We start from the raw sequence: 27,650 nt of genomic DNA, 5'->3' as shown, positions 1-27,650 counted from the left end.
CGGCCAGAATGGTCCACATCGCACAGGTCCTCCCGCTGCCATCAACTATTGGACGCAGCCTCCAGGCTGCCCTCGGATACTTCCTTACGGCCGGTACGATCCTTAAGGTCCGCTGCGACACGCTCACCCTTCCCCCGCGAGCAGGAGGCCTCGGCCTTGTCAATGTGCGACTCCGAGCGGCGTCCTTGTACATGTCCACCATGCACAAGCAGTGGCACGGGGGCACCTCCCTTACGCGCAGCTTGCTGGAAATTCTTGTCCCCGCGACCATAACACCACCAGTACCAGTCGGACACATCAAGCATCATTTGACGCACATTTCTGATTTCATCGTCGACTTCAGTTATGCTCACACACACTTACCGACCACGCGTTCTCCTCGACCTAAAGATTTTTACACCCCACTCCTTCGTTCCATATCCAGCAACAATATCGAACTCAGACATCCGTCCAAGCGGTGGCCCACGGTTTGGCGTCATATCCACCAGCCTTTTCTTCCCTCCAACGTCCGGGCAACATGGTACCAAGTCGCAAATGAAAAATTCGCCACAAACCATCGCCTTCACGCCATCGGACTACAGGACTCTCCACTTTGTTCCATTTTCCACCTCGTGGATGACGATGTCCATCAACTGACTTGTACTGCCACCAGTGACGTCTGGAAACTTGCCCGAAGTTCGTTGCCTATTACCTCCGCGTTCCGCCGGACTCGATTGACCCACGGACTTTTCTCCATCCTGAGAATACTTATTTCCCCGCCTCCAAAAATCATGCGATTGTATGGGTCAAGGGATGGACGATCAACTACATGTATAATGGTGGCGACAAATCACGCCTTGATTTCTGGCAGTACTTACAAACCGCCCACAGTGAAGTCGAACAGCGACCGCGCTACCGCGCCTTCTTCGCCAATTACCTACATGCGATCTTTACGTCACCCCCGCTCAGTTGGATGGTGCCACACGCCGACAGCACTCCCGCCCCCCCCCCCCCCCCTGCTGACATCTGAGACTCCCCGCGCTACTTTCTACATTGTAACCCACAGTGGAGTAGGCGCATGGACACGCGCCTCCTTTCTTTAATGCACTACCCCAGACAACACTGGTCTTTCCCTCACTCCACTGTATACTGCTTCACACCTCTTAGATTAGATCAGAATTTTTATTCTTTTTTTCCATACACCTTGTTCATAAAAAAAAAATTCCTCGCCTTGTACGAGTATATTGTGTTGTGTTATTTTCGCCGGTAGGATGGCATTTCTGTTGTATTTAAGTTTGTACCAATAAAGAGCTTTTTTTTCCTTTACCCTTTTCCTGGTAAAAAAAATATAAATAAAAATAAAACAAAAATAAATCAAAAAGCTACTTTGAGGGAGTGATTCAGGGATGGGAGGGGGGAGACATCGCGGCCAGGCCTCGGGTTTCGACCCCTGCCCGCCTTGTCTCCACCTACTCATAACTGAACACTCTTAAAAAAAAAAAAAAGAGAGGTCCTTAAAAAAAAAGGGGGGGTAGCGTCTAAAAAAAAAAAAAGTTGGTAGAGCACTTACCCGCGAAAGGCAAAGGTCCCGAGTTCGAGTCTCGGTCGGGCACACAGTTTTTATCTGCCAGGAAGTTTCATGTCAGCGCACACTCCACTGCAGAGTGAAAATCTCATTCTGGAATAAAGGTTTGTGCTTGAGTTTTTTATTTACCTATGAAAATTTAATTTGAAACACATAATTACTGAGAAAGGACAGCATATAGCTTCTCAAAGCACAAAAATAACATCTATGTTAACATAATGGCTTCTCTGGGTAAAACTGCAAAATTTCCCTCTGTGTTAAAAATCAGTTCCCGGTTTTTCAAGGGTTGAGAGATCGTTTATTTGACAATTAAATAAATCAGAATTGATTATTTTTAACTAGGATAGATTCTGAGCGCAGATGAGATAGGTGCCCGGATGCTTTTGATCAGATAGGTGACATTTGTTTCCACAAACGAAGCACAAATTAAATAATAAAATCTCGAAATTTTTACTACGAAACTTTATCAATCAAGGAGCACGTTAAATGCCATAAATCATACTGACACATATCCAGACTGAAACTTCAATGCGATAGTCAAATTTAGAACAGATCTCATATGCACAATATTGATCAGTATTTCAGAAAAGTGAAGAGATTATGCAGATTACAATGTGTTTATTTTTATGTTATGTATATATGGTTTCGTACTTCATGTGCTATCGTCTGCAGTTTGGATACAAAACATCTAAGATTTGATTTCCAGTCAGTCTTAGGATCTTAATCTGTCCCCAGTCACTTCTTTCACATCTCGCAATGATTTGTCATTGTGGTAAATGCTGAGGCGTGCCATGGTTCGGTGGTCACATTAGAATGTAGATGCCCCAATAGCTGAGTAGGCAGGTCACTTCAAAGTTCAGTGGAAGGAATGACATCCTACCTTCCTTAGCACCATGGCTGGTGTTCAAACCAACCTTCGGGTTAATAAAGGATAAACCTTTTATGTGCTGCAGTAGTGCAATTTTGTTTATTACAGGGTGTCCCATAAAGTACGCAACTTTTGAGTACATGATAACATTGAAATTTATTGATGAAGTAAGTAATTTACAAGTTATTGCAGTGTGTGCTACCTCTGATGATGTATGCTCTCGAAACAAGTCCATTGCTGCAGTCCAAGTGAAACAGCTTGCGTCATCTTCTTGAGGCCAAGTCCGCAGCTCGTGGTCGTGTGGTAGCGTTCTCGCTTCCCGCGCCCGGATTCCCGGGTTCCATCCCCGGCGGGGTCGGGGATGGATGTTAAGTCCCATAGTGCTCAGAGCCTTTTGAACCATTTGAACCTTGAGACCAAACTTCTTCGGCGCTCATGCGATCCAGTTAAAAGCACCAAAACTCTCATAATATATTGCAGTAGCGTTTACTGTCCATTGTTAATGCTTTTCCGCTACCATCAGCCCAAATACCATATCACACAGTCATTCGCGGTGGGTGCAACGGCTCGAGGGTTTTCTGTTCACCAAATTCCGTAATTTTCTTGTTCAAGTAGCTATTCAACAGAAAGTGCACTACATCAGTGATTATTATTTTCTTGATGAAATCGCCCGATCTTTCTTTCTCAAGCGCCCAATGAGGAAATGCTCGGCACTTTTCGTGATCGATAAGATTTAGCTCTAGTGAAATTGGGTTTTATAGACCTAAAAGTTCAAATTGTCTTTCAGAATTCATTTCATTCTAATATTTGAAAAGCTGCGTTCTTGCAAGACACGTTCCATGATGTCTCACATAATGCTAGTAGTTACTTTGTGCACTGATTTTACACGCATTAAACATTATACAACTCGTTACTATTACTGGTGCTGTAATCTTGTTTCAGTTTTGTTACATGCCATGAAACACTTATTTTGTATTCTGTCACCATTTTTATTCGTTGCTCAAGATGTTGTTCATTTTATCACCAAAACACTTTGTTTCAACCTTCGAATATTGCGGTTTTGAATCGTTTATTCATCGGTCACGGGCGATTATTTCTGTAACACTACTTCAACTACTTTCTCTTGCGGAACGCTCAAGTTTTCAGGACATTCTGGAAAGTGTGAACGGGTGACTCATAAAACGATTACTACTAGTTGTCTCACGTCCACACCTGAAACATTTTGGTTACAACTGTTACAATACTAGAATAGACTCCACAAACTCATGGTCTCTGTTTCTGAGGCGTAAAACAGTTTGTTCACTACCCCATACTGTTAGAAAAACGGCACCTTTACTCATCAATGATTGATACTCATTCATTTTCTGAAGATGAAATGTAAGATAGAATGCAAAATTGTGTTCCGAAAATCTTAGACAGTATTTATGTATTGTTGGCTCTCTTGAATTCTGTAAGCGAGTAATGACTTAGATTTCTCTGGCCATTTGTGTTCAGGATGGCAGAGAAGATTTCCTGCCTTCGTGTCATGGCATGAAGAACTACTGTTCTGCTATCTTCCCCTGCGACTCTGAGTTTATTATGATCGGTTCTCCCTATGTAGGTCGGCGTCAACACTATATTTTCGCATTCCGAGGAGAAAGTTGGTGATTGAGATTTCGTGAGAAGATTCTGCCGCAACGAGAAACGCCTTTGTTTTAACGATGTCCACCCCAAATCCTGTATCATTTCAGTGACACTCTCTCCCCTATTTGGAAATAATACAAAACATGCTCCCCTTCTCTGAACTTTCTCAGTGTTCTCCGTCAATCCTATCTGGTAAGGATCCCGTGTCGCGCAGCAGTATTCTAAACGAGGACGGACAACTATAGTCTAGGCAGTCATTTTAAGAGATCTGTTACATTCTCTAAGTGTCCTGCCAATAAAACGCAGTCTTTCGTTGCCCTTCCGCACAACAGTTTCTGTGTGTTCCTTCTAAATGAAGTTGTTCGTCATTGTAATTCCCAGATATTTAATTGAGTTTACGGCCTTTAGATCTAACTGATTTATCGTGTAACTGAAGTTCAACGGATTCGATTGTAGCACTCATGTGGATGATCTTACACTTTTCGTTATTTAGGGTCAACTGTCAATTTTCGCGCCGTACAGATGTCTTTTCTAAATCGTTTTACAATTCGATTTGATCTTCTGATGACTTTACTAGACGATAAACGACAGCATCATCTGGAAACAACCTAAGACGGTTGCTCAGATTGTCTCCTAAAACGTTTATGTAGATAAGGAACAGCAAACGGCCTATAGCACTATCATGGGAAAAGACAGAAGTCACATCTGCTTTACTCGATGACTTTCCACGAGTTACTACGAACTGTGACCTCTCTGACAGGAAATCACGACTCCAGTCACATACCTGAGACGATATTACGTAAGCACGCAATTTCAGTTCTAGCCGCTTGTGTGGTATAGTGCCAAAAGCCTTCTGGAACTCTATTACAAGAACGATGTTTTTTGAATCCGTGTTGACTTTGCGTCAATAACGTTCGAACACAATATATGTCCAGACTCTTGCTGCATATCGACGTCAGTAATATGGACCTATAATTTAGTGGATCTTTACTGCAACCTTTCTCTAATATTGGCGTGACTTTCCAGTCTTTGCTCACGGATCTTTCCCCGAGCGAACGGTTGTGTATGCTTGTTAAGTATGGAGCTATTTTATCAGCAGGGCCTGAAAGGATCTTAACTGGTATGCAGTCGGACCGGAAGACTTGCTTTTGTTAAGCGATTTAAACTGCTTCACTACTCCAAGGATATCTATTTCTACGTCACTCATGTTAGCAGCTGTTCTTGATTCGAATTCAGGAGTACTTACTTCGTCTTCTTTGATGACGAAATTTCGGAAGGCTGTGTTTAGTGTGTGTTCCGGAAACATCGATCACGTGAGACCCAACTCGCTTTATTTGTTCATGAGACCCACAAAATAATAGATACAGGCTCCTAGGTGGATGCTATTTTCCTTGACTTCCGGAAGGCGTTCGATACAGTTCCGCACTGTCGCCTGATAAACAAAGTAAGAGCCTACGGAATATCAGACCAGCTGTGTGGTTGGATTGAAGAGTTTTTAGCAAACAAAACGCAGCATGTTGTTCCCAATGGAGAGACGTCTACAGACGTTAAGGTAACCTCTGGCGTACCATAGGGGAGTGTTGTGGGACCATTGCTTTTCACAATATATATAAATGATCTAGTAGATAGTGTCGGTAGTTCCATGCGGCTTTTTGCGGATAATGCTGTAGTATACAGAGAAGTTGCAGCATTAGAAAATTGCAGCGAAATGCAGGAGGATTTGCAGTGGATAGGCACTTGGTGCAGGGAGTGGAAACTGACCCTTAACGTATAGACAAACGTAATGTATTGCGAATACATAGAAAGAAGGATCCCTTATTGTATGATTATATGATAGCAGAACAAACAATGGTAGCAGTTACTTCCGTAAAATATTTGGGAGTATGCGTACGGAACGATTTGAAGTTGAATGATCACATAAAGGCGGGTGCCAGTTTGAGATTCATTGGAAGAGTCCTTAGAAAATGTAATCCATCAACAAAGGAGGTGGCTTCCAAGACACTCGTTCGACCCATACTTGAGTATGGCTCATCAGTGTGGGAACCGCACCAGGTCGGGTTGACAGAGGAGATAGAGAAGATCCAAAGAAGAGCGGTGCGTTTCGTCACAGGGTTATTTGGTAAGCGTGCTAACGTTACGCAGATATTTAGCAAACTCAGGTGGCAGACTCTGCAAGACAGGCGCTCTGCATCGCGGTGTACCTTGCTGTCCAGGTTTCTAGAGGATGCGTTTCTGGATGAGGTATTGAATATGTTGCTTCCCCCTACTTATACCTCCCGAGGAGATCACGAATATAAAATTAGAGTGATTCGAGCGCGCACGGAGGCTTTCCGGCAGTCGTTCTTCCCGCGAACCATACGCGACTGGAACAGGAAAGGGAGGAAATGACAGTGACACGTAAAGCTCCCTCCGCCACACACCGTTGGGTGGCTTGCGGAGTATAAATGAAGATGTAGATGTAGATGTAGTAGCTCTGCTCTAGTAGCGTTGCCGTCTAGAGTATTTCCATTGCTACTGCGCAGACAAGGTTCAAATGGTTCAAATGGCTCTGAGCACTATGGGACTTAACATCAGAGGTCATCAGTCCCCTAGAACTTAGAGCTACTTAAACCTAACTAACCTAAGGACATCACACACATCTATGCCCAAGGCAGGATTCGAACCTCCGACTGTAGCGGACGCGCGGTTCCAGACTGCAGCGCCTAGAACCGCTCGGTCACTCCGGCCGGCTACTGTATTCATCCCGTTTTATCAATCTATAATTTCTATCACGACGTTTCCCTCCATTTCGCTCCTCAAGATGTGCCCTATCAACAGATCCCTTCTTTCAATCAACCTGTGCATTACATTTCTTCTTTCGACAATTCCATTCAATACCTCGTAATTAGTTCTTCGATGTACCCATATAATCTTAATCATTATTCTGTAGCATCACATTTCGAAAGCTAGTATTCGGTTCTTGTCTGCTCTATCTACCGTCTACGTTTAACTTCCGTACAAGGTTACAACCTTATCTTCGGAAGAGACGTCGTAGGTTTCAAGTAGTATTGGATATTGAAAAATTCTACACTTTGAACAATATTTTTCTTATTATAGCCGAACCTCTTTTCATATCCTCTAAATTATGGGCATCGTCAGTTATTTTACTGTCCAAACAGTAAAACTCATCTGTTACTTTTAGAGCTCCTTTTCCTAATCCAATTCCTTTAGCCGCTTCTGATTTAAATCGGTTACATTCCATTGCCCTTTTTTCACCTTCGTTAATATTCATCTTATAACCTCTTTCCAACACACTATCCATTCCATTCAAGCACGCCTCCAAGTCCTCTGCTGTTTCTAACAGAATTGCAATGTCATCTGCAAACCTAAGAGTTTTTAAGTCTTTTCTCTGAACTTTAATTCATTCCTCAAATTCATTCTTTGTTTCTTTGATTGCTCTCTCAACGTACAGATTGAAAATAATCGATGATTGGTTGTAAAACTGTCTTGCTCCTTTCTCAACCACTCCTTCCCTTTCATGTCTCTCGACTCTTGCAACTGTTTGTATATAAGTTGTACGTACATAAACTTACGCTCCATGTGTTTCGTTCTTTTCAAAGAGTGTTTTCTAGGCAACGTTTTCTCTAAATCTACAAAAGCTGTAAAATAGGTTTCCCTTTCTTCCGTGTATCTTCCAAGAAACGTTTTAGGGCCTGGAGTGTCTCGCATGTGCCTTCCTTTCTTCGAAATCCAAACTGATCTTCCCCGAGGTAGGTTTATATCTGTTTTTCTATTGTTCTATAAATAACTTGTGCCAGTATTTCGCAAGCATGGCTTTATTAACTGATAGCTCTCTTATATTCAAACCAGTCGTAACGTACCTTCTTTTGATTTGGGATTATTGCATTTTTCTTGAAAACGGAGGATGCATTACCTGCGTCTTCTAGAGAATGTGGACAGATATATGGAAATACAGCTGGAAATGCATGTTTAAACATAAATTCATATGCCTCCCAAACCTGCAGTTTTTGCTGTTGTATTTGACCAGTTACTGCATTTGCACGATGTTCTAAATATGTTGCAAGTTTCAGCCATGGTTAAAACAGTTTTCTGTCTAGTTGTGTGTACATTATGTCAGAGCTCAGTGCATTCGAAGGTGATCAAATTGTTGCTGCTCGTATGGTTGGTGCATACGTAACCAAGGTAACCGAAGCGTTTAGTATTTCAAGAGGCACTACACCGAAGATTTACACCCTAAACAAGGAAAGCGGGAAAATCTCTTCTACTAAGTCAGAACGCGGAAGAAAGTGTGTGTTGAGTGATGGTCACGAACGTACCTTGGAAATGATTGTGTCGAAAAATAAGAGAATAACAGCTGCAAAAGTCACTGCAAAACTTAATGTCGCCTTCGTGAACTTCGTCAGCACCAAAACAACATGACGTTAGCCCCATAATTGTAGGAAAAGATGGAATTCCAAAACGACTCATAAATGAATCTAACGTTCGTAATAGGATACCGTGGTGCCGAAACTATAAAACCTTGACTGTCGAGCAATGGAAGAATGCCATTTGATGTGATCAATCTGATGTCACATTGTTTCTAACTTCTGGCTAAGTTTATATTCCGAGAGTGAACCATGATGGAGGTTCGATGATGATTTGGGTAGCCATATCATGGTATTCCAACAGCCTGCAAAGTCATGTTACTGCCAAGGACCATGTGATCATTTTGGTTGTACACGTCCGTACTATGGTACAATATTTGTTCTCCAATGGTGAAGCTGTGTTCCAAGACGACAGCCCTTCAAATTGTTCAAATGGCTCTGAGCACTATGGGACTTAACTGCTGAGGTCATCAGTCCCCTAGAACTTACAACTTAAACCTAAGTAACCTAAGAACATTGCACATATCCATGCCCGAGGGAGGATTCGAACCTGCGACCGCAGGAGTTGCGCGGTTCCCAACTGAGGCGCCTAGAACCTCTCGGCCACCGCGGCCGGCGACAGCCATTCAGCCATTCCCCCCCCCCCTCCCCCCCCCCCCCCCCCCCCCGCTTATCCTTTTCATTCAGCTCAAAGCCTCCAGTACTGGTTTTGTGAGTACGAGGACGAATTATGGCATCTCTCGTGGCCATCTCATTCATTAGATCTCAGTATTATTGAAATATTGTGATACACTTTGGGGACAAGGGTGCGTGATCGTTCTCCACCTCCAGCATCGTCGTCATGTGAATTTGTTGCAATTATTTTTCGGGAAAAATGGTATAAGATTCTCTTGAAAACCTTATAAGACCTGGATTTATCCATTCAGAAACGAATGGACCTTGTTTTGAATGCCGACAGTTTTCCTACACCATATTAGCTTGGTGATGTTTTCTGTTTTTGGGGTTCCCATATTCTTATTCCCCCTTATCTTGTACATCAGGTGGAATACTTTTGTCATAGCCGATTCTCCCAAGTAACTCAATATTTCTAGGGGAATAATGTCTTCTCCAGAGTCCTTGTTTCGACTTAGGTCCATCAGAGCTCTGTCGAATGCTTCTTGCCGTGTAATATCTCCCAATTCATTTTTCATTCACTTGTTATTTTCTTTCTATCACCTGGTTGTAGTTAATTCCTCAGGTTCTTTCAAATTTAACTGCTTTCCTACTTTGTAATTCATTATTAGACCCCCTCCTGCGTTATCCTTTGTTGATTTTGTATTCATAATCCTATCTTCATATAACCAAACCTTATGGTGCTCATGCTTCACTTCACTAACTCCCACATAAATAACTTCACTTTACCAATTTCCCTTCCAAAATTATCTTGCCAACCTACTCAATTAAGAGACCAAACATTCTACGTTCGCCGGCCGTTGTGGCCGAGCGGTTCTAGGCCCTTCAGTCTGGAACCGCACGACCTATACAGTCGCAGGTTCGAATCCTGCCTCGGGCATGGATGTGTGTGATGTCCTTAAGTTAGTTAGGTTTAAGTTGCTCTAAGTCTAGGAGACTGATGACCTCAGATGTGAAGTCCCATTGTGCTCAGAGCCTTTTGAACCATTCTGCATTCACACCCATAGCGTACAATTTTTGTTTTTCTTGAGGACAACTTTCTAAACAGTCATCACCCAGAGATCCAAATTTACCTGAATAATATTTTACCCAGGGGGATGCTTTCTTCATTAATTAACCATACAGTATAGCTGCATGCCCTCGGAAAACATAACGACTGTAATTTTCCTTTGCTTTCAGCCTTTCACAGTATCATCACAGCAAGACTATGTTCGTGATGTTACAAGCCATATCAGTCATCCAGACTCTTGTCCCTACAACTACTGAAAAGACTGCTGGCCCTTTTCAGAAACCAAATATTTGTCTGGTCTCTCAACAAACACTCATTGTGTTTGCACCTACGATAAGACTGTCTGTATCATTGAGGCATGCAAGCCACCCTACCTCGACAAACTCCATGGTTCATGGGATAAATTTCCGTGATCTACGGTTCCAGATTCCTGCTTGTCTATTTAACTCTATAACTTACGAGTATATGATTACTTCCAATTCAGTTTTTTAAAAAAATGTAACCGATTTCATTTTAATAGCATTTGGACTTTCCCAAACGTTTGTAACTTTTCTTTAAATTTTTAATTTTTTTAACGGTGTGTCATGGATGAACACTTCTTCCTCGTCAGAAAATTTTACTGCGCTATTACTTCTGTCATTTTTTCTATCATATCTGAAAGAAGCATGCAAAAATGTATCTATTGATGCATGTCATAGGTAAGGTGCTCCGAAACAGAAGAACAAAACTAAGAATGGTACAGTTGATAGATATAGTCTTATGCTATGGGTACGTTTTTTTGTGTATGTTTGGAGTCACTCGCAGCTTTTGTTACTGCTTGATGTTGCACTAGGAAGCTTAATCACCTAATTATCAATGACATAAAGTGATTTAGTCAAACAACTAACAGCCTCATGTAAAAAAAGGATTTGGTTTCAAGACATTTCACCCGCTGTGTACTCTAGCATAAAAATATTTTGCAGTTCCTACATTTCGTTATAATGAAGGTAAACCTCTTACAACTTCTGTAGGAGCTGGGTAATTGAAGCAATTCTGAATTTGTTCTCGAGACAATGTGCGTGAGGTAAAAACATTAGGGCCTTATCTATTGATACGTATCTATTTGCGCATATCATTGATTAAAATCTATATTTTACTCGAAATTTTATTGAGTTATACAGTGCAATGACAATAAATAACTGTGGATGAGGATGTAGTTAGTTACATGTTCCGGAAATCTAATTCACCATGAAGGTAACGATGTTTAACGTGAAAACATAACAAAATAGGACACTCTCTAAGAGTGGAAAATATGTATATAGTAAGCTGTCGGTCGTTTAAAGGTTTTCTTTTGGTATAAATGGCTCATTATTTCTATTCAAATATTCGTCTACAGTATAGAAAGAGTTGTTAAAGCGAAACTTCTTTAAACTACATCTGAAAATATATCTGCTATTTGTCTCAAAATTTTAAAAATAAAATAGATGAGCTGTTAGTGTGTTTAGATGATCTCAAAAATAAGAATGACATTGATGTACTGTGTCTATCTGAACACCATGTAACTGTGGGAATCGAAAGCGTCAGTATAAATGGGTATAATTTAGCGTCTTACACTTGCAAATCTAACATGGATAAAGGAGGATTTGGCGCTTAAACAAAACAAGTTGTGAGGCGGCGGGTAAAAGTTAATCATTTGTTTGTTCACCGTTTATCTCACGCGAGCCTGGCAACTAATTTTGTGGTCAGCCAGAGAGCGAAGTCTGCATGGCCACATTCTGGTCCAGCCCACTGAAAGAAAAGTTTGTATTCTCCTATTTCTTTGCGGGATCGGGACTATGATATTAAATAAAATTGTATTGCGTAAAGTTTCTCACATACGACACTTGGAAATTCACTATTTTCAACTGAAAGCGTGTCTTTCTATTCTGACAGCACATTTAGCAGTTCAGTGGCGACCTGTACGGTACATTTCTACCAGATTGTCTTTCGTCCTGACTAAAATTACTCAATGAAAGTTTGCAATAAATATTCAAAATTAAAGCTCGCCATAAAAGTGAAAATAAAGTCGCCACTTGCCACGCGGAATTGGTAATTCACTCGGACAGCATACTAACAGTTACTCTGGCGAATTCTAAGCGATCCAGGCCGGTCTACAGTCCTCTCGAGTCCACTATCCGTTTTTAACGCAAAATACCCAATTTGTCACAGCTCGGCCCTGACGTCATCCGAGGCAGAGGTCGATCCGACGTTTGGCAGACGTTGATCTTGCAGTAGCTGAATGCGAAGTGAATCTTACTACTGCCTCTCGGGCTGCATTTATATAGGTGCCGGGGCGGACGGCCGAGGGAACAACTGCATACAGAAGCAGCCTCCAAACGACCGCCTTCTCGGGCACGTAAACTTTAATAATATGGCTACAAATTACTTAAGAAACCTCTCAATTTGTATTTGTATTCAGTTAAGTTGTTTTAAAGCCCCGAAAACGTTTCAGCTTGGTAGAATGAAAACTTTGCCTTCTAGAATTTTTGTAGTGGAACTACCGGTAGATCGTTACCTCTGAACCATATCTTTACTAGTTCTTATCTCAGCTGTTATTAATGCTAAAACTGCCAAATTTGTTATAGCTCTATCTCATGGTATGTTGTATCATCCACTTTAACCAACATTCTCTATCATTTAAATCACAGGTACTTAATCTACAACAATTGGTTACATTTTAGTTACAAAATTTGTTTCTACTTAATAATTCAAAAAGTATAAGAGGTAGCTTAACGTGGTCTCTCAGTTATTATTTTAAGGGTGAACTGAAGCATAAAACAAATATTCATGTTTCTAAGTTCATTGTTTAGTGCTTTTCATTTTTCCTAAAAACGGTGAATCCTGTGGTAATTTTTGTTTTATGGTTTTGTAGATCTGCACCACTTATTTATGAGGTCTACCTGCACATTCTGACCAAATTCTGGCTTCCTAGCATCATTATTTAGGGCCACTTATTTTTCTCTTAAAATGGCATTTTTACGTAAACTCTAAAGTCTAGAACATAAAGACTCTGTATTTGGAACATTATAACACTGAACTGTAATTTAACAGAGTTTTAAACATAAATTTTGATTTTTAATTTCATACTTAATTGTGGTGCAATACTTATGTGTTACGCACAGACGCGCTAAGGTGACGTAGCGCAACTAGCAGTGAACTGGGGTAAGTCCCGGCACTCTTGCTCACCTCTGTATCTCACACATGATACAGCGTTTGGCCTGCTTCAAAGGGTATAAATACAAAACTGTAGAATTAAGCAAATTTCCAGTGGATAAACGCTTTGAAGTTTGTGAATGTGAACTACAGTTAGCTAATGTAGTGTTGATATTAGCAACAGTATCTGGGTCCCCATTGGGAGATAGGGAGCTTCCTTAAAAAAGCTTGATTCCCTATTATGCAATCCGTCAGACGAAAAGAAGAAGTTAATAATCTGTGACGATTTCAATGTAAACTTTCTAAGCAGTTCTGATAGTAAAAGTGAACTAGAAGTGTTATTAATGATATATAAATTAGAATCAGTGATCAATATCCCATCATGTATCGCTCAAGACAGTAGCACTCTAATAGATAATTTATTTGTGCAGCAAGAGGATGTAAAACTAACATATACTTTCGCTGTGATAAATGGATTATCAGACTATGATGCACAACTGATTAACTTGAAAAACTTAGCAGGGTGTACAGTTGGAGAAAAAACCATTAAGTAAAAGTGTAAGGCTTGTCAACCCAGTATCTGCATAGCACTTCAGAGAAAGCTTAAGAAATGTTAAATGGGGAGGTGTATATAATGAGCCAAATGCCAATGATAAATGCAACATATTTCTTGATAAAAAATTACTAAATTACTAAAATGAAAATTACTAAATGTAATGCCAAACAGTTTTCAAAGAAACCTTGGACAACTACGGGTATTAAAGTGCCTTCAGAAAGGAAAAGAAAATTGTATGAGGCAGTAAGAATTAGTAAAGACCCAGAAGTAATTTTACACTATAAAATTTATTATAACATACTGAGAAAAGTTGTCAGAAAAACAAAAATTTGTATATTAGAGATGAAATTAACAACTTGGGTAACAAAATCATATTAGTATAGAAGGTTGTACGAATTGAGACAGGAAAAGTAACTACTTGGGTAGGTAGTCAAAGAGAATGAGACCATCTTCACCAAGAGCACACAAGTAGCTAATATATTTAACAACCATTTCTTAAGTGTAGGTGAAAAAATTAGTGAGAAAATTTCAAAAGAAAAAGCTAAGCAGTACATGGAAGAGTCAGATTTGAGAAACCCTAATCAGATTATTTGTCATCTAACAATCTCTTGTGAAATAAGGAAAATCATTAAATCTTTGAAAAATAAATGTTCTGTTGGAGTAGATGACATCCCCAACAAGATGTTAAACCAATGTGGAGCAGTTAAAGCTGATGTTCTGAGTTACATCTGCAATGCAGCTCTAACTGAAGATATTTGCCCAAACAGGTAAAAATATGCTATTGCCAATCCTCTCTACAAAAAAGGGGACACCAAAGATGTCAATAAATACCAGTCAGTATCCTCGTTTACAACATTTTCAAAAATTGTCGAGAAAGTAACGCACTCAAGAGTGGTTGGCCATCTCAGCAGTAATGGGATACTTAATAAATCACAGTTTGAATTTCAAAAATGCTGTTCCACTGAAACAGCAACATACAACTTCACTGCCTACGTAATAGAGTCTTCAAATAGTAAAATGTCACCAACAGGAATTTTGTGTAACTTATCTGAAGTGTTTGACTGTGTGAACCATGGAATTATGATATAGACATTACAATCCTATGGTATAATGGAACAAAATATGAGTGGTTTAAGTCTTACCGACAGAACAGGAATCAAAATGCTTCTTTATATGGTTTGAGTGATTTAAGGAAGTTTCTCACTTCATCTAACTGGGATGAAATTAAGTTAGGTGTTCCACAGGGTTCGATCATGAGTGCCCTTCTGTTCTCAGTATATGTGAATGACCTCTCTTCTTATCTGAAAGAAGAAGCTACACTGACACTGTATGCTGATGATACAAGTTACTAATCCAGTAAAAGAAATCCCAATAGAAAATGATAGAAATAATGTCTTTGGAAAAGTTATTTATGGGTTTTCTGCGGATCAGCTTGCCCTGAACTTTAAAAAAACACAGTACATCCAATTTTCTACTGCAAGGAGTACAGTTCCGTCAATAAATATAACACATCAACAGAAGCCAGTAGCCACGGTAGAGCATCCTAAGTTTTTGGGTGTACATATATATGAGAATCTTAATTGGAAAATTTATATTTTGAATCTCCTAAAGCTACTAGGTTCAGCAACTTTTGAAATCGAGGATGTAGAAGTTAGCAAGTTAACATATTTTGTATACTTTCACTCTCTTATGTCATATGGTATAACATTTTGGGGTAACTCAACACTTAGGGAAAAAGTATTCACTGCTCAAAGAAAGTGGTTATAATAATGTATGGGGCTCATAATCGCACCTCTTGAACGCATCTCTTTAAAAGGTTAAGAATTCTTACAACAGCCTCACAGTAGATTTATTTAGTGATTAAATTTGTTCTCAACAACATGGACCAGCTTAAAACAACAGTGACATTCATGATTACAATACCAGAAGAAAGAAAGCTTTACACTATCCTCTACTTAACCTATCTTTGGCAAAGAAATGCCAAAATGGTAGAATATGCTGTTCTAAAACTTTTCGATAAATTATTAGATGAAATAAAATGTCTGATAGACAGCCATAACAGTTTTCAAAATAAATTCAAATAATATCTCCTTGACAAATCCTTCTATAACATGTACGAATTCTGGAATAAGAATAAATAAATCTGTTGGTATAATATATGCATTTTGTGCCATTTAAGGATATGGGGTAGGTAATAAAAAATATTCACGTGTGGATTTCTTATGCACTTGACATGTTCCACATCATAATGGTTACCATGTGATTAATCTGTGGAACATAGAACTAACTAACTACCCATGGGAATTAAATGTCTAGGAGTCTTGTAGTTGCACATTTCACCCCTTTATGTGCCAAAGCTAGATGCATAAAGGGTAATGCAGATCAGTTTTCCTTCTCGTGTTGTGCCTGGGGTATCTCCATTAGTAACAAATGAAGTTGAATATTTGGTAACAAATTTTAAAAGTGAGTTCATGTACAGTGAGGCAGTGGTTAATATTCCCAAGTAATTGTAATTACTTTCTTTTGTGTAACGAACACCTTTCGCCAAAGTGAGGAGTTTCCTCAAATATTCACCCTATAAGGCATTGCATGAATGTATGCACAATATATTGACTTACTACATATATATTCCCAACATTGGAAATTATTCTTAAAGAAAAAGTAGCCAAACCTGAACTTTTGCTGCTCTACTATATATTTTCCCCAAATTACGTTATCTTCAATTTGTACAGCTAATAAGCAGGAGATTTTTACTTTGCGTATTATTTGTTGTGTATGTACTGATCAATAGGAAGTGTAATGGCTCTGACGCTGCAGAATTGGATGATCTGTATTTTTTCAAAGTTAAATTTAGTCTATTTGTGCAAACCCAAAATTTTCTCTGTTGTTGTCTCATTGCTCGGCGTCACAACTATGCTTGTATGACCTGAAAACGCAACAGATAATGCCGTCTGATTTCAACAAAATAACAGATCATGAATGCAAAGTCAGAACAGTAGTACGCCAATCATCTATCGCATGGACTTCCCACCGTATTTCATCCTCACACTGATGAAGTGACGTCTCTTCTTTGTATTTCTCGAGCAGACGAGGGTAGCTTTTGCATTCTATTACTTCACCAAGAAAGAAACCAGGCATGTTCTGAACTACATATTCCATAAAGTCTGAATTTATCTAATCGAAATTATAACTGACGTTATGAAATGCCTTCCCAAGTGATGATATTTTATCATTTAAACATTTCATTATATGCTAAGTAAATGTACAAATATGTACCTCAGTACGGACGCAGGAGGAGCTGGCCACTGTTCGCGAACAGCTGAACGTGTTGATGGCCGCGGTCAGCCGTCTTCAGGCTGCTGCCTCGGAGTGTAGCGGCAGTGGGGAGCCTGGTGCGTCGCAAGGTAGACCCCAGGTGTTACATGCTTCACCCTCTGTCCCTGCTGTCGAGACATCTTCGCGTGTACTGGGCGCGGTTGGACTACCCTCTCCCTAAGGAGAGTGGCGGGTTCAGCGGCGTTCGCGGCGCGCGAGGCGGAGGGTCAATGTGGAGGCTGGCCGTGTGGCATCGCCCGCTCTGCCTGTGAGTGGACATGTGGCTGCTCCTTCAGCAAGGTCCGAGCAGGCACACGGGGGGAGGGGTTTATTAGTAATTGGGAGCTCCAACGTTAGGCGGGTGATGGAGCCCCTTAGAGAAATAGCGGGAAGGTCGGGGAAGAAGGCCAGTGTTCACTCTGTCTGCTTGCCGGGGGGTCTCATCCGAGATGTGGAGGAGGCCCTACCGGCGGCGATAGAGAGCACTGGGTGCACCCGACTGCAAATTGTTGCTCATGTCGGCACCAATGACTCCTGCCGTCTGGGTTCAGAGGTCATCCTCAGTTCGTACAGGCGGTTGGCGGAATTGATGAAGGCGGAAAGCCTCGTTCGCGGGGTGAAATCAGAGCTAACTATTTGTAGTATCGTTCCCAGAACCGATCGCGGTCCTCTGGTTTGGAGCCGAGTGGAAGGCTTAAACCAGAGGCTCAGACGATTCTGCGGAGATCTGGGGTGCAAATTTCTCGACCTCCGCTATCGGGTGGAGAAATGTAGGGTCCCCCTGAATAGGTCAGGCGTGCACTACACACCGGAAGCGGCTACAAGGGTAGCGGAGTACGTGTGGAATGCACATGGTTTTTTTTTAGGTTAGATACTTCCCTCCCTAGGCCCGACAAGACGCCTCCTGAGACGCGGCAAGGTAGGAGTAGGCAAAATGCAACAGGGAATAACAATATTAATGTGCTAATAGTAAACTGCAGGAGCGTCTACAGAAAGGTCCCAGAACTGCTCTCATTAATAAACGGTCACAACGCCCATATAGTACTAGGGACGGAAAGTTGGCTGAAACCAGACGTAAACAGTAATGAAATCCTAAACTCAGATTGGAATGTATACCGCAGAGACAGGCTGGACAGTGAAGGGGGAGGCGTGTTTATAGCGATAAGAAGTGCAATAGTATCGAAGGAAATTGACGGAGATCCGAAATGTGAAATGATTTGGGTGAAGGTCACGGTTAAAGCAGGCTCAAACATGGTAATTGGATGTCTCTATAGGCCCCCTGGCTCAGCAGCTGTTGTGGCTGAGCACCTGAAGGGTAATTTGGAAAATATTTCGAGTAGATTTCCCCACCATGTTATAGTTCTGTGTGGAGATTTTAATTTGCCGGATATAGACTGGGAGACTCAGACGTTCATAACGGGTGGCAGGGACAAAGAATCCAGTGAAATTTTTTTAAGTGCTTTATCTGAAAACTACCTTGAGCAGTTAAACAGAGAACCGACTCGTGGCGATAACATATTAGACCTTCTGGTGACAAACAGACCCGAACTATTTGAAAAAGTTAACGCAGAACAGGGAATCAGCAATCATAAAGCGGTTACGGCATCGATGATTTCAGCCCTAAATAGGAATATTAAAAAGGGTAGGAAGATTTTTCTGTTTAGAAAAAGTGACAAAAAGCTGATTTCAGAGTACCTGTTGGCTCAACACAAAAGTTTTGTCTCAAGTACAGATAGTGTTGAGGATCAGTGGACAAAGTTCAAAACCGTCGTACATAATGCGTTAGATGAGTATGTGCCAAGCAAGATCGTAAGAGATGGAAAAGAGCCACCGTGGTACAACAACCGAGTTAGAAAACTGCTGCGGAAGCAAAGGGAACTTCACAGCAAACATAAACATAGCCAAAGCCTTGCAGACAAACAAAAATTACGCGAAGCGAAATGTAGTGTGAGGAGGGCTATGCGAAAGGCGTTCAATGAATTCGAAAGTAAAGTTCTATGTACTGACTTGGCAGAAAATCCTAAGAAATTTTGGTCTTATGTCAAAGCGGTAGGTGGGTCAAAACAAAATGTCCAGACACTTTGTGACCAAAATGGTACTGAAACAGAGGATGACAGACCAAAGGCCGAAATACTAAATGTCTTTTTCCAAAGTTGTTTCACAGAGGAAGATTGCACTGTAGTTCCTTCTCTAGATTGTCACACAGATGACAAAATGGTAGATATCGAAATAGACGACAGAGGGATAAACAATTAAAATCGCTCAAAAGAGGAAAGGCCTCTGGACCTGATGGGATACCAGTTCAATTTTACACAGAGTACGCGAAGGAACTTGCCCCCCTTCTTGCAGCGGTGTACCGTAGGTCTCTAGAATGGACGTCGAGCAGATGTGCAGAACTATAGACCTATATCTCTAACGTCGATCAGTTGTAGAATTTTGGAACACGTATTGTGTTCGAGTATAATGACTTTTCTGGAGACAAGAAATCTACTCTGTAGGAATCAGCATGGGTTTCGAAAAAGACGGTCATGTGAAACCCAGCTCGCGCTATTCGTCCACGAGACTCAGAGGGCCATAGACACGGTTTCACAGGTAGATGCCGTGTTTCTTGACTTCCGCAACTCGTTCGATACAGTTCCCCACAGTCGTTTAATGAACAAAGTAAGAGCATATGGACTATCAGACCAATTGTGTGATTGGATTGAGGAGTTCCTAGATAACAGGACGCAGCATGTCATTCTCAATGGAGAGAAGTCTTCCGAAGTAAGAGTGATTTCAGGTGTGCCGCAGGGGAGTGTCATAGGACCGTTGCTATTCACAATATACATAAATGACCTTGTGGATGACATCGGAAGTTCACTGAGGCTTTTTGCGGATGATGCTGTGGTGTATCGAGAGGTTGTAACAATGGAAAATTGTACTGAAATGCAGGAGGATCTGCAGCGAATTGACGCATGATGCAGGGAATGGCAATTGAATCTCAATGTAGACAAGTGTAATGTGCTGCGAATACACAGAAAGATAGATCCTTTATCATTTAGCTACAAAATAGCAGGTCAGCAACTGGAAGCAGTTAATACCATAAATTATCTGGGAGTACGCATTAGGAGTGATTTAAAATGGAATGATCATATAATGTTGATCGTCGGTAAAGCAGATGCCAGACTGAGATTCATTGGAAGAATCCTAAGGAAATGCAATCCGAAAACAAAGGAAGTAGGTTACAGTACGCTTGTTCGCCCACTGCTTGAATACTGCTCAGCAGTGTGGGATCCGTACCAGATAGGATTGATAGAAGATATAGAGAAGATCCAACGGAGAGCAGCGCGCTTCGTTACAGGATCATTTAGTAATCGCGAAAGCGTTACGGAGATGACAGATAAACTCCAGTGGAAGACTCTGCAGGAGAGACGCTCAGTAGCTCGGTACGGGCTTTTGTCAAAGTTTCGAGAACATACCCTCACCGAAGAGTCAAGCAGTATATTGCTCCCTTCTACGTATATCTTGCGAAGAGACCATGAGGATAAAATCAGAGAGATTAGAGCCCACACAGAGGCATACCGACAATCCTTCTTTCCACGAACAATACGAGACTGGAATAGAAGGGAGAATCGATAGAGGTACTCAAGGTACCCTCCGCCACACACCGTCAGGTGGCTTGCGGAGTATGGACGTAGATGTAGATGTAGATGTAGCGTGGCCATTTAGAAATTTAATCTGAAGTCGGCTATCTATCACATTACTGCACCTTTAACTTGTGTGACAACCCTGCAGAACATTACCTACTCAAATATTTTAGAAAATGATGTAAGCAGTAACACTGGGCGGTAGTTACTGACATTTGTAGAATCACCTCTCTTTTATAAAGAACTACCAACGGCATAATTTAATCTGTCCTGAAAAATATTCTGAATTAATGGTGCGCTCACAAAGTGACTATGAAGATTATGTATTATTGGAGACGATATTCACCTCACACAAAGTTTTAGTGTTTAAGGCTACGTCCATCTTCTTTATTGCTGAAAACCTACTCAGAATTTACTAAATAAGTATTGATGGATTCCGTAGAAATAAAAACAAAGCACCGTCAAAACTCTTATCGTCAGTGTAAGGTGAACATCCGCACGGAATATATATTGAACGCAATACAGGAGCGATCATAAGAATGGTCCTTCATGACTTTCCCAGAAACCAACGTCGACCCATTCTTACCTCCTAGGGCCCACATATTCTTCCACTGCCATCGCTCCTGTATCCCGCTGAAACATCCAAAAATCGGATTGAGATAAATTCTGAAAAGCGTAGAGAGGGCGGTAAAGAGCACATTACTGATTGTAACAAAGAGGTTAACCAGCTATATAACAAATTTTAGTAAAGTAGAGAACAAGAAACAACTACGAATTAGATGAGTTCTTTGAATGAACAAAGTTCTTTGAATGAACAGAGGAGGGAAAAATAGCACAAAGAAACCAGGGATCTCGAATTCACACATTCCAATATAGAAGCTTGGATACTGATTCGGAACCGGGAAGAAGCGACTGCCCAGAACGCGAGGAACTCAACAGTCTCATGCGACACAATCGCTAGTCACCGAGTGAGAGTTTCCATGGTTCAAGCAAATAAAACAAATGTTTGACAAACAAAGAAAGAACTTGCTGGGGTTAAGTAATCTCTTCAATCTAACCCAGAATTTCCTATTCCATTTACGATCTCTGTACAGGATACAGCCCATACCCTTACGAAATTTAGATAAGCAGCAGGTTCATATGGTTTTTGTTGCACAGCGGTCTCACAAAGTGAAAGTAACTAGTTTTCCTTTATGTCGAAATTCTTCACACAGCAACATTTAAGAGAGCTACAGTTATTGCTATCGAAAAACCAGGCAAAGAAGTAAGAGCTGCGGAACACATCCACCTAGTATCGCTATTTATTTGTGAATACGAACTCTTGAAAGGAATGAACTTAGACCGAACAAAAGAGCAAATCAACTGTGTCGTGTCACTTGAACATGCTGGGCTTATAGCTGGTAGAAACTGTTGTGGATAGGTACCCTCCTTGACCACTCACATGGAATTTGGCTACCAGCTGGGGAGGTTCTCGTTGATCTATTAGGAGGTTATGATAAGGTGTGACACGTGGGCCTAATATCGAAATATCTCGGAGTAGTACCTTGTAAGTCTGTAGGTAACCTCTTAAGCAACACTTTGAGCAGTCGGCAGTTTAAAGTACCCCAAGGTGAAAAGAAGGGTGGATGAGTACTCGGTGCTGTCCACCTTCAAGGTTCTGTTATAGCTCTGGTGTTTCCCAGTCTCTACACGGCGGACCTCCCGGACATTCCAGTTTGCAGATGGCCTTGCAATTTCATATCAGAATGAAAATCTTTCAAACACTTAATAAGCAGTCTCGTTACTCTGACTGAATATTTTAAGATATGTCGACTAGACGTATTGTTTTTACAAGACAAGCATGTCTAACAGACCACAGTTCTGCCCTCTCGGCATTGTCAAATATAAAGACAACCCAAAATAATTTGATGTCGCATTATGAAATAAACAGGGGCCTGCAGGAACTACACTACTGGTCATTAAAATTGCTACACCACGAAGATGACGTGCTACAGACGCGAAATTTAACCGACAGGAAGAAGATGCTGTGAAATACAAATGATTAGCTTTTCAGGGCATTCACACAAGGTTGGCGCCGGTGGCGACACCTACAACGTGTTGACATGAGGAAAGTTTCCAACCGATTTCTCATACACAAAAAGCAGTTGATCGTCGTTGCCTGGTGAAACGTTGTTGTGATGCCTCGAGGAGAAATGAGTACCATCATGTTTCCGACTTTGATAAAGGTCGGATTGCAGCCTCTCGCGATTGCGGTTTATCGTATCGTAACATTGCTGCTCGCGTTGGTCGAGATCCAATGACTGTTGGCAGAATATGGAATAGGTGGGTTCAGGAGGGTAATACGGAATGCCGTGATAGATCCCAACGGCCTCGTATCACTAGCAGTGGAGATGACAGGCATCTTCATGGCTGTAACGGATCGTGTAGCCACGTCTCGATCCCTGACTCAACAGATGGGGACGTTTGCAAGACAACAACCGTCTGCACGAACATTTCGACGACGTTTGCAGCAGCATGGACTATCAGCTCGGAGACCATGGCTGCGGTTACCCTTTACGCTGCATCAAAGACAGGAGCGACTGGGATGGTGTACTCAACGACGAACCTGGGTGCACGAATGGCAAAACGTCATTTTTTCCGATGAATCCAGGCTCTGTTTACAGCATCATAATGGTCACATCCGTGTTTGGTGACATCGCGGTGAACGCACATTCGAAGCGTGTATTCGTCATCGCCATACTGGCGTATCATCCGGCGTGATGGTAAGAGGTGCCGTTGGTTCCACGTCTCGGTCACCTCTTGTTGACATTGACGGCACTTTGAACAGTGGACGTTACATTTCAAATGTGTTACGACCCATGGCTCTACCCTTCATTCGATCCCTGCGAAACCCTACATTTCAGTAGGATAATGGACGACCGCATGTTGCAGGTCCCGTATGGGCCTTTCTGGATACAGAAAATGTTCGACAGCTGCCCTGGCCAGCACATTCTCCAGATCTCTCACCAATTGAAAACGTGTGGTCAGTGGTGGCCGAGCACCTGGCTCATCACAATACGCCAATCACTACTGTTGATGAACTGTGGTATCGTGTTGAAGCTGCATGGGCAGCTGTACCTGTATACGCCATCCAAGCTCTGTTTGACTCAATGGCCAGGCGTATCAAGGCCCTTTATTACGGCCGGAGGTGGTTGTTCTAGGTACTGATTTCTCAGGATCTATGCACCCAAATTGCGTGAAAATGTAATCACATGCCAATTCTAGTATAATATATTTGTGCAACGAATAGCCGTTTATCATTTGCATTTCTTCTTGGTGTAGCAATTTTAATAGGCTGTAGTGTATATTACTTCCATGTATATCAGCTTCAGCTTGTTATATGTTCACGATAGCAGTTTTTGCTAGATTACAACGTACATTATCATATACTGGTTGAAACTGAGCTCCACCAGAAAAATTTCGGAGGGCGTTCGGTAATATTTCCTGGGTACTTCTATCTAGCAGTGGCTCGTTTCAGAGTGATTGCATTGGTTTGATTTCTTACACCCTTCTGGCGAGATGGCGTACTGGTGAGACACCGGAATCGTATTCAGGAGTTCAAATCGCCACCCGACCAGCCAGATCTGGATTTTCCGTGATTTCCCTGACTCGGTTAAGGTGAATGCTGGGATGGAACCTTGAAAAGGGCAGCAACAATTTTCCATTCATTTCCAACATGAACGACTGCTCCGTCTCTAATGAATTCGACGTCGACGGCACGTTAAACCCGTATCATCTTTTCTTTCTTTGTCACATGCTTGTATATATTAGTGTCTGTATTACGCTGAAAATATCTGTACTACAGTGCAAACGTCAAGGATATGTGGTGTATATTTTGTTGCAATTAACAAACTGTGGTATATGAAGAGCGTGGTTTACAAGACTCTCGTGGACACTCACGTGGACCTGATTGCTAAGGTCTTCGCAGCCGTCGAAGTAAAACTCCTGAGCTTCTTGAGCGTGTATGACAGTGAATGGTGCATCAGTATACACACATTCATGCTCATGGTGGTCGACGTTTAAACAATACCTACAAGGGAAGAGATATTCCTCTTGCTATGAACTGTACTGTGCACTGACAGAATGTGTTGAACGCACTGTGATAAATATGTTTCTCCCGTAGGGTTTTTGCATTACTCTATACACTGAGGTGACAAAAAGCAAGGGACAGTGATATGCACATACACCAACAGTGGTAGTATCGCGTAACGGGGTATGAAAGGGCAATGAATTGATGGAGCTGTCATTTGTAGGTGATTCAAGTGAGAAGGTTTCCGACGTGATTACGACCGCACGACGGAAATTGACAAACTTTAATCTGGAAGTGATAGGGGACATTTCATTTCGGAAATCGTTAGGGAATTGAATATTCCGAGATCCACAGTGTGAAAAGTAAGCCGTGAATGCTAAATTTCATGCATTACCTCTCACTACCGACAACGCAACGCAGTGGCCGTCGGATTTCACTCAAATACGTAGAACATCAGCGTTTACGTAGAGTTGTCAGTGCTAGGAGAGAAGTAACACTGCGTAAAATAACCACAGAAATCAATGTGGGACGTTCGACGAACACATCCGTTAGGACAGTGCGGCGAAACGTGCCGTTAATGGGCTATTGCCTTTGCTAACAGCACGAAATCGCCTGCAGCGCCTCTCCTGGGCTTGAGACCATATCACTTGGACCCTAGAACGATTGAAAAATCGTGGCCTAATCAGTTCATCATCTATTTCAGTTGGAAATAGCTCATGGCAGCTTTCAAGTGTGGAACAGATCCCACGAAGCAGTGGATCCATATTGTCAACAAGGCACTGTGGAAGCTGGTGCTGGCTCCATAATGGTATGGGCTGTGTTTACATGACATGGCCGTGGTCCTCGGTTTCTGATGGACCGATCACTTGACTGAAAATGGTTGTGTCTGTCTACTTGAAGACCATCTGCAGCCAATCAAGGTTTTCATGTACCCAAAATGTGACAGAATTTTTGTAGATGACAATTTGCCATGTCATCGGACCTCAACTGTTCGTGATTTATTTGAAGAATACTGTGGACAATGCTAGGGAATGATTGGGCTACGCACCGAACATTTCTGGGACACAACTGAGAACTCAGGTCGTGCACGAAATCCTACACCCGCAACACTTCCGCAATTATGGACAGCAGTAGAGGCAGCATGGTTCAGTATCTATGCAGGGATTTCAGACGACTTGTTGACTCCATGCCACGTCAAGTTCATGTACTACACCTGGCAAAAGACAGTCCGAACAATATTAGGCGGTACACCTTGACATTCGTCACGTCAGTGTGTTCTGTATAGGACGTTTCGGTGTTTGCTTTATACATGGTTTGACATTGTTATGACGGTATTTACACAGAAAATCAGGTAATTGTGGTGACAAACAGATAAAATCAGACATTTGCAGTTACTCTGGAACACGTTACCGGCGATCACGGGTCACGAGCACCAAAATAGTCAGAAGCTTTCCCTGAACAGGCTCTGGAATTTTATCGGTCGAGTTGAGGTTCATCATGCATTAAGAAATTAACTTACGTGCATATAAAGAGCAAACGGCTTCCTTGTTTCAGATTTCCTACGACATGGGAGGCAGCGCATTACTGTGGGTGTTGAGCAACGAGCTGACCCCCGCGTCCGTCCGAGGATTCTCAAACTCCTGCGTCGGCATCCTGTTGTCGCTGCTGTCGTTCGGCATCACCAAACTGTTCCAACTGGTCGAAGACTCCTTCGGAACCTACGTCCCCTTTTGGTTTTTCTCCATATCTTGCTTTGTCGGGGTCATCTTTACGTGGTTCTTCATCCCAGAGACTAAGGGCCGTTCACTGGAGGACATCACTGCCGAGATGAGCGCTAAAGCGGAAGGGCTCCATCGTGAGTCCTTAACGCGGAAGACGAGCCTCAAGGATGTTAGCGCTGTGCAGTAATTTTTACGAGATGTACCTCTAAGATACGGAACCCGAGGCAAGAATCTTGAATGACCTATCCAAACAGAATCAGTTCTGTTTAGAAGGAATGTCTAATAATATGTACCCAAACTCAACTCTAGCTTTATTTTGAGATTTCTTTAAGATCTGAGTAAAGTGACGGATTATCGTGCTGAAGGGCTAAGTGCCAGTTTTGCATGAAGTGGGTTTTCTACTTCGTTAGATGGAATGTGAAGATAAACTGCCTATTGGCTTCTGTCTCGAGTTCCTCGGCCGACGTTCATCTAATGAATTTTCTGACGTTTCGCCAGCACGAGTGGCTGGCATTATCAAAGCTTCACCCTTCATTGCCGGTGGTGAACTGGAACCGGGCTCGCGGGCGCAGACTATATGTACCTGGCGCGCCAGGTACATATAGTCTGCGCCCGCGAGCTCGGCTCCAGTTCACCAACGGCAATGGAGGGTGAAGCTTTGATAATGCCAGCCACTCGTGCTGGCGAAACGTCAGAAAAATCATTAGATGAACGTCGGCCGAAGAACCCGAGACAGAATCCAATAGGCAGTTTGTCAACAAGTGGCCACGAAAGACTTAACAATTTTGTAATGTGAAGATAGTTTTTATATGCTGAAAGGTCAGTCTCCAATGATGGCCGATGCTACGAAGACCAGTAGATGGCACGAGAGATTACTGCTATGGCTTGTCCATGCCAAATGAGGTATATGTAGAATGTGTCAAACGAGTTCGCTGTTCTGGACATAGGGATTATACACTTCCGCTAGCTCCTGCCGTTTTGTAGCCTGATTCTTGCGTGTTTTTATCGGCGGTTCAATGGACAGCGAAAACAACATGAATAATTCAGCAAAGGAAAGTAAAAGAATATGTGGTAGCGTTAAAGAAATGCGTG

At 41.9% G+C, this 27,650-nt stretch overlaps 1 protein-coding gene across 1 annotated transcript in view; it reads left to right on the top strand.

The window, feature by feature from the left end:
• LOC124613582 (facilitated trehalose transporter Tret1-like) overlaps positions 1 to 27,014 on the top strand; it is an 80,747-nt gene extending 53,733 nt beyond the window's left edge. Inside the window, exon 4 of the mRNA XM_047142298.1 lies at positions 26,392 to 27,014. Coding sequence (XP_046998254.1) covers positions 26,392 to 26,745 — 354 coding nt within the window. The 3' untranslated portion in view covers positions 26,746 to 27,014. The remainder of the gene's footprint in view (positions 1 to 26,391) is intronic.
• Positions 27,015 to 27,650: the final 636 nt, after the last annotated feature.

The sequence above is a fragment of the Schistocerca americana genome, chromosome 4 (assembly GCF_021461395.2).
Source record: "Schistocerca americana isolate TAMUIC-IGC-003095 chromosome 4, iqSchAmer2.1, whole genome shotgun sequence".
NCBI lineage: Eukaryota > Metazoa > Arthropoda > Insecta > Orthoptera > Acrididae > Schistocerca > Schistocerca americana.
Note: the sequence above shows the minus strand (reverse complement) of the source record. Positions and strands in the feature narration are given on the sequence as shown.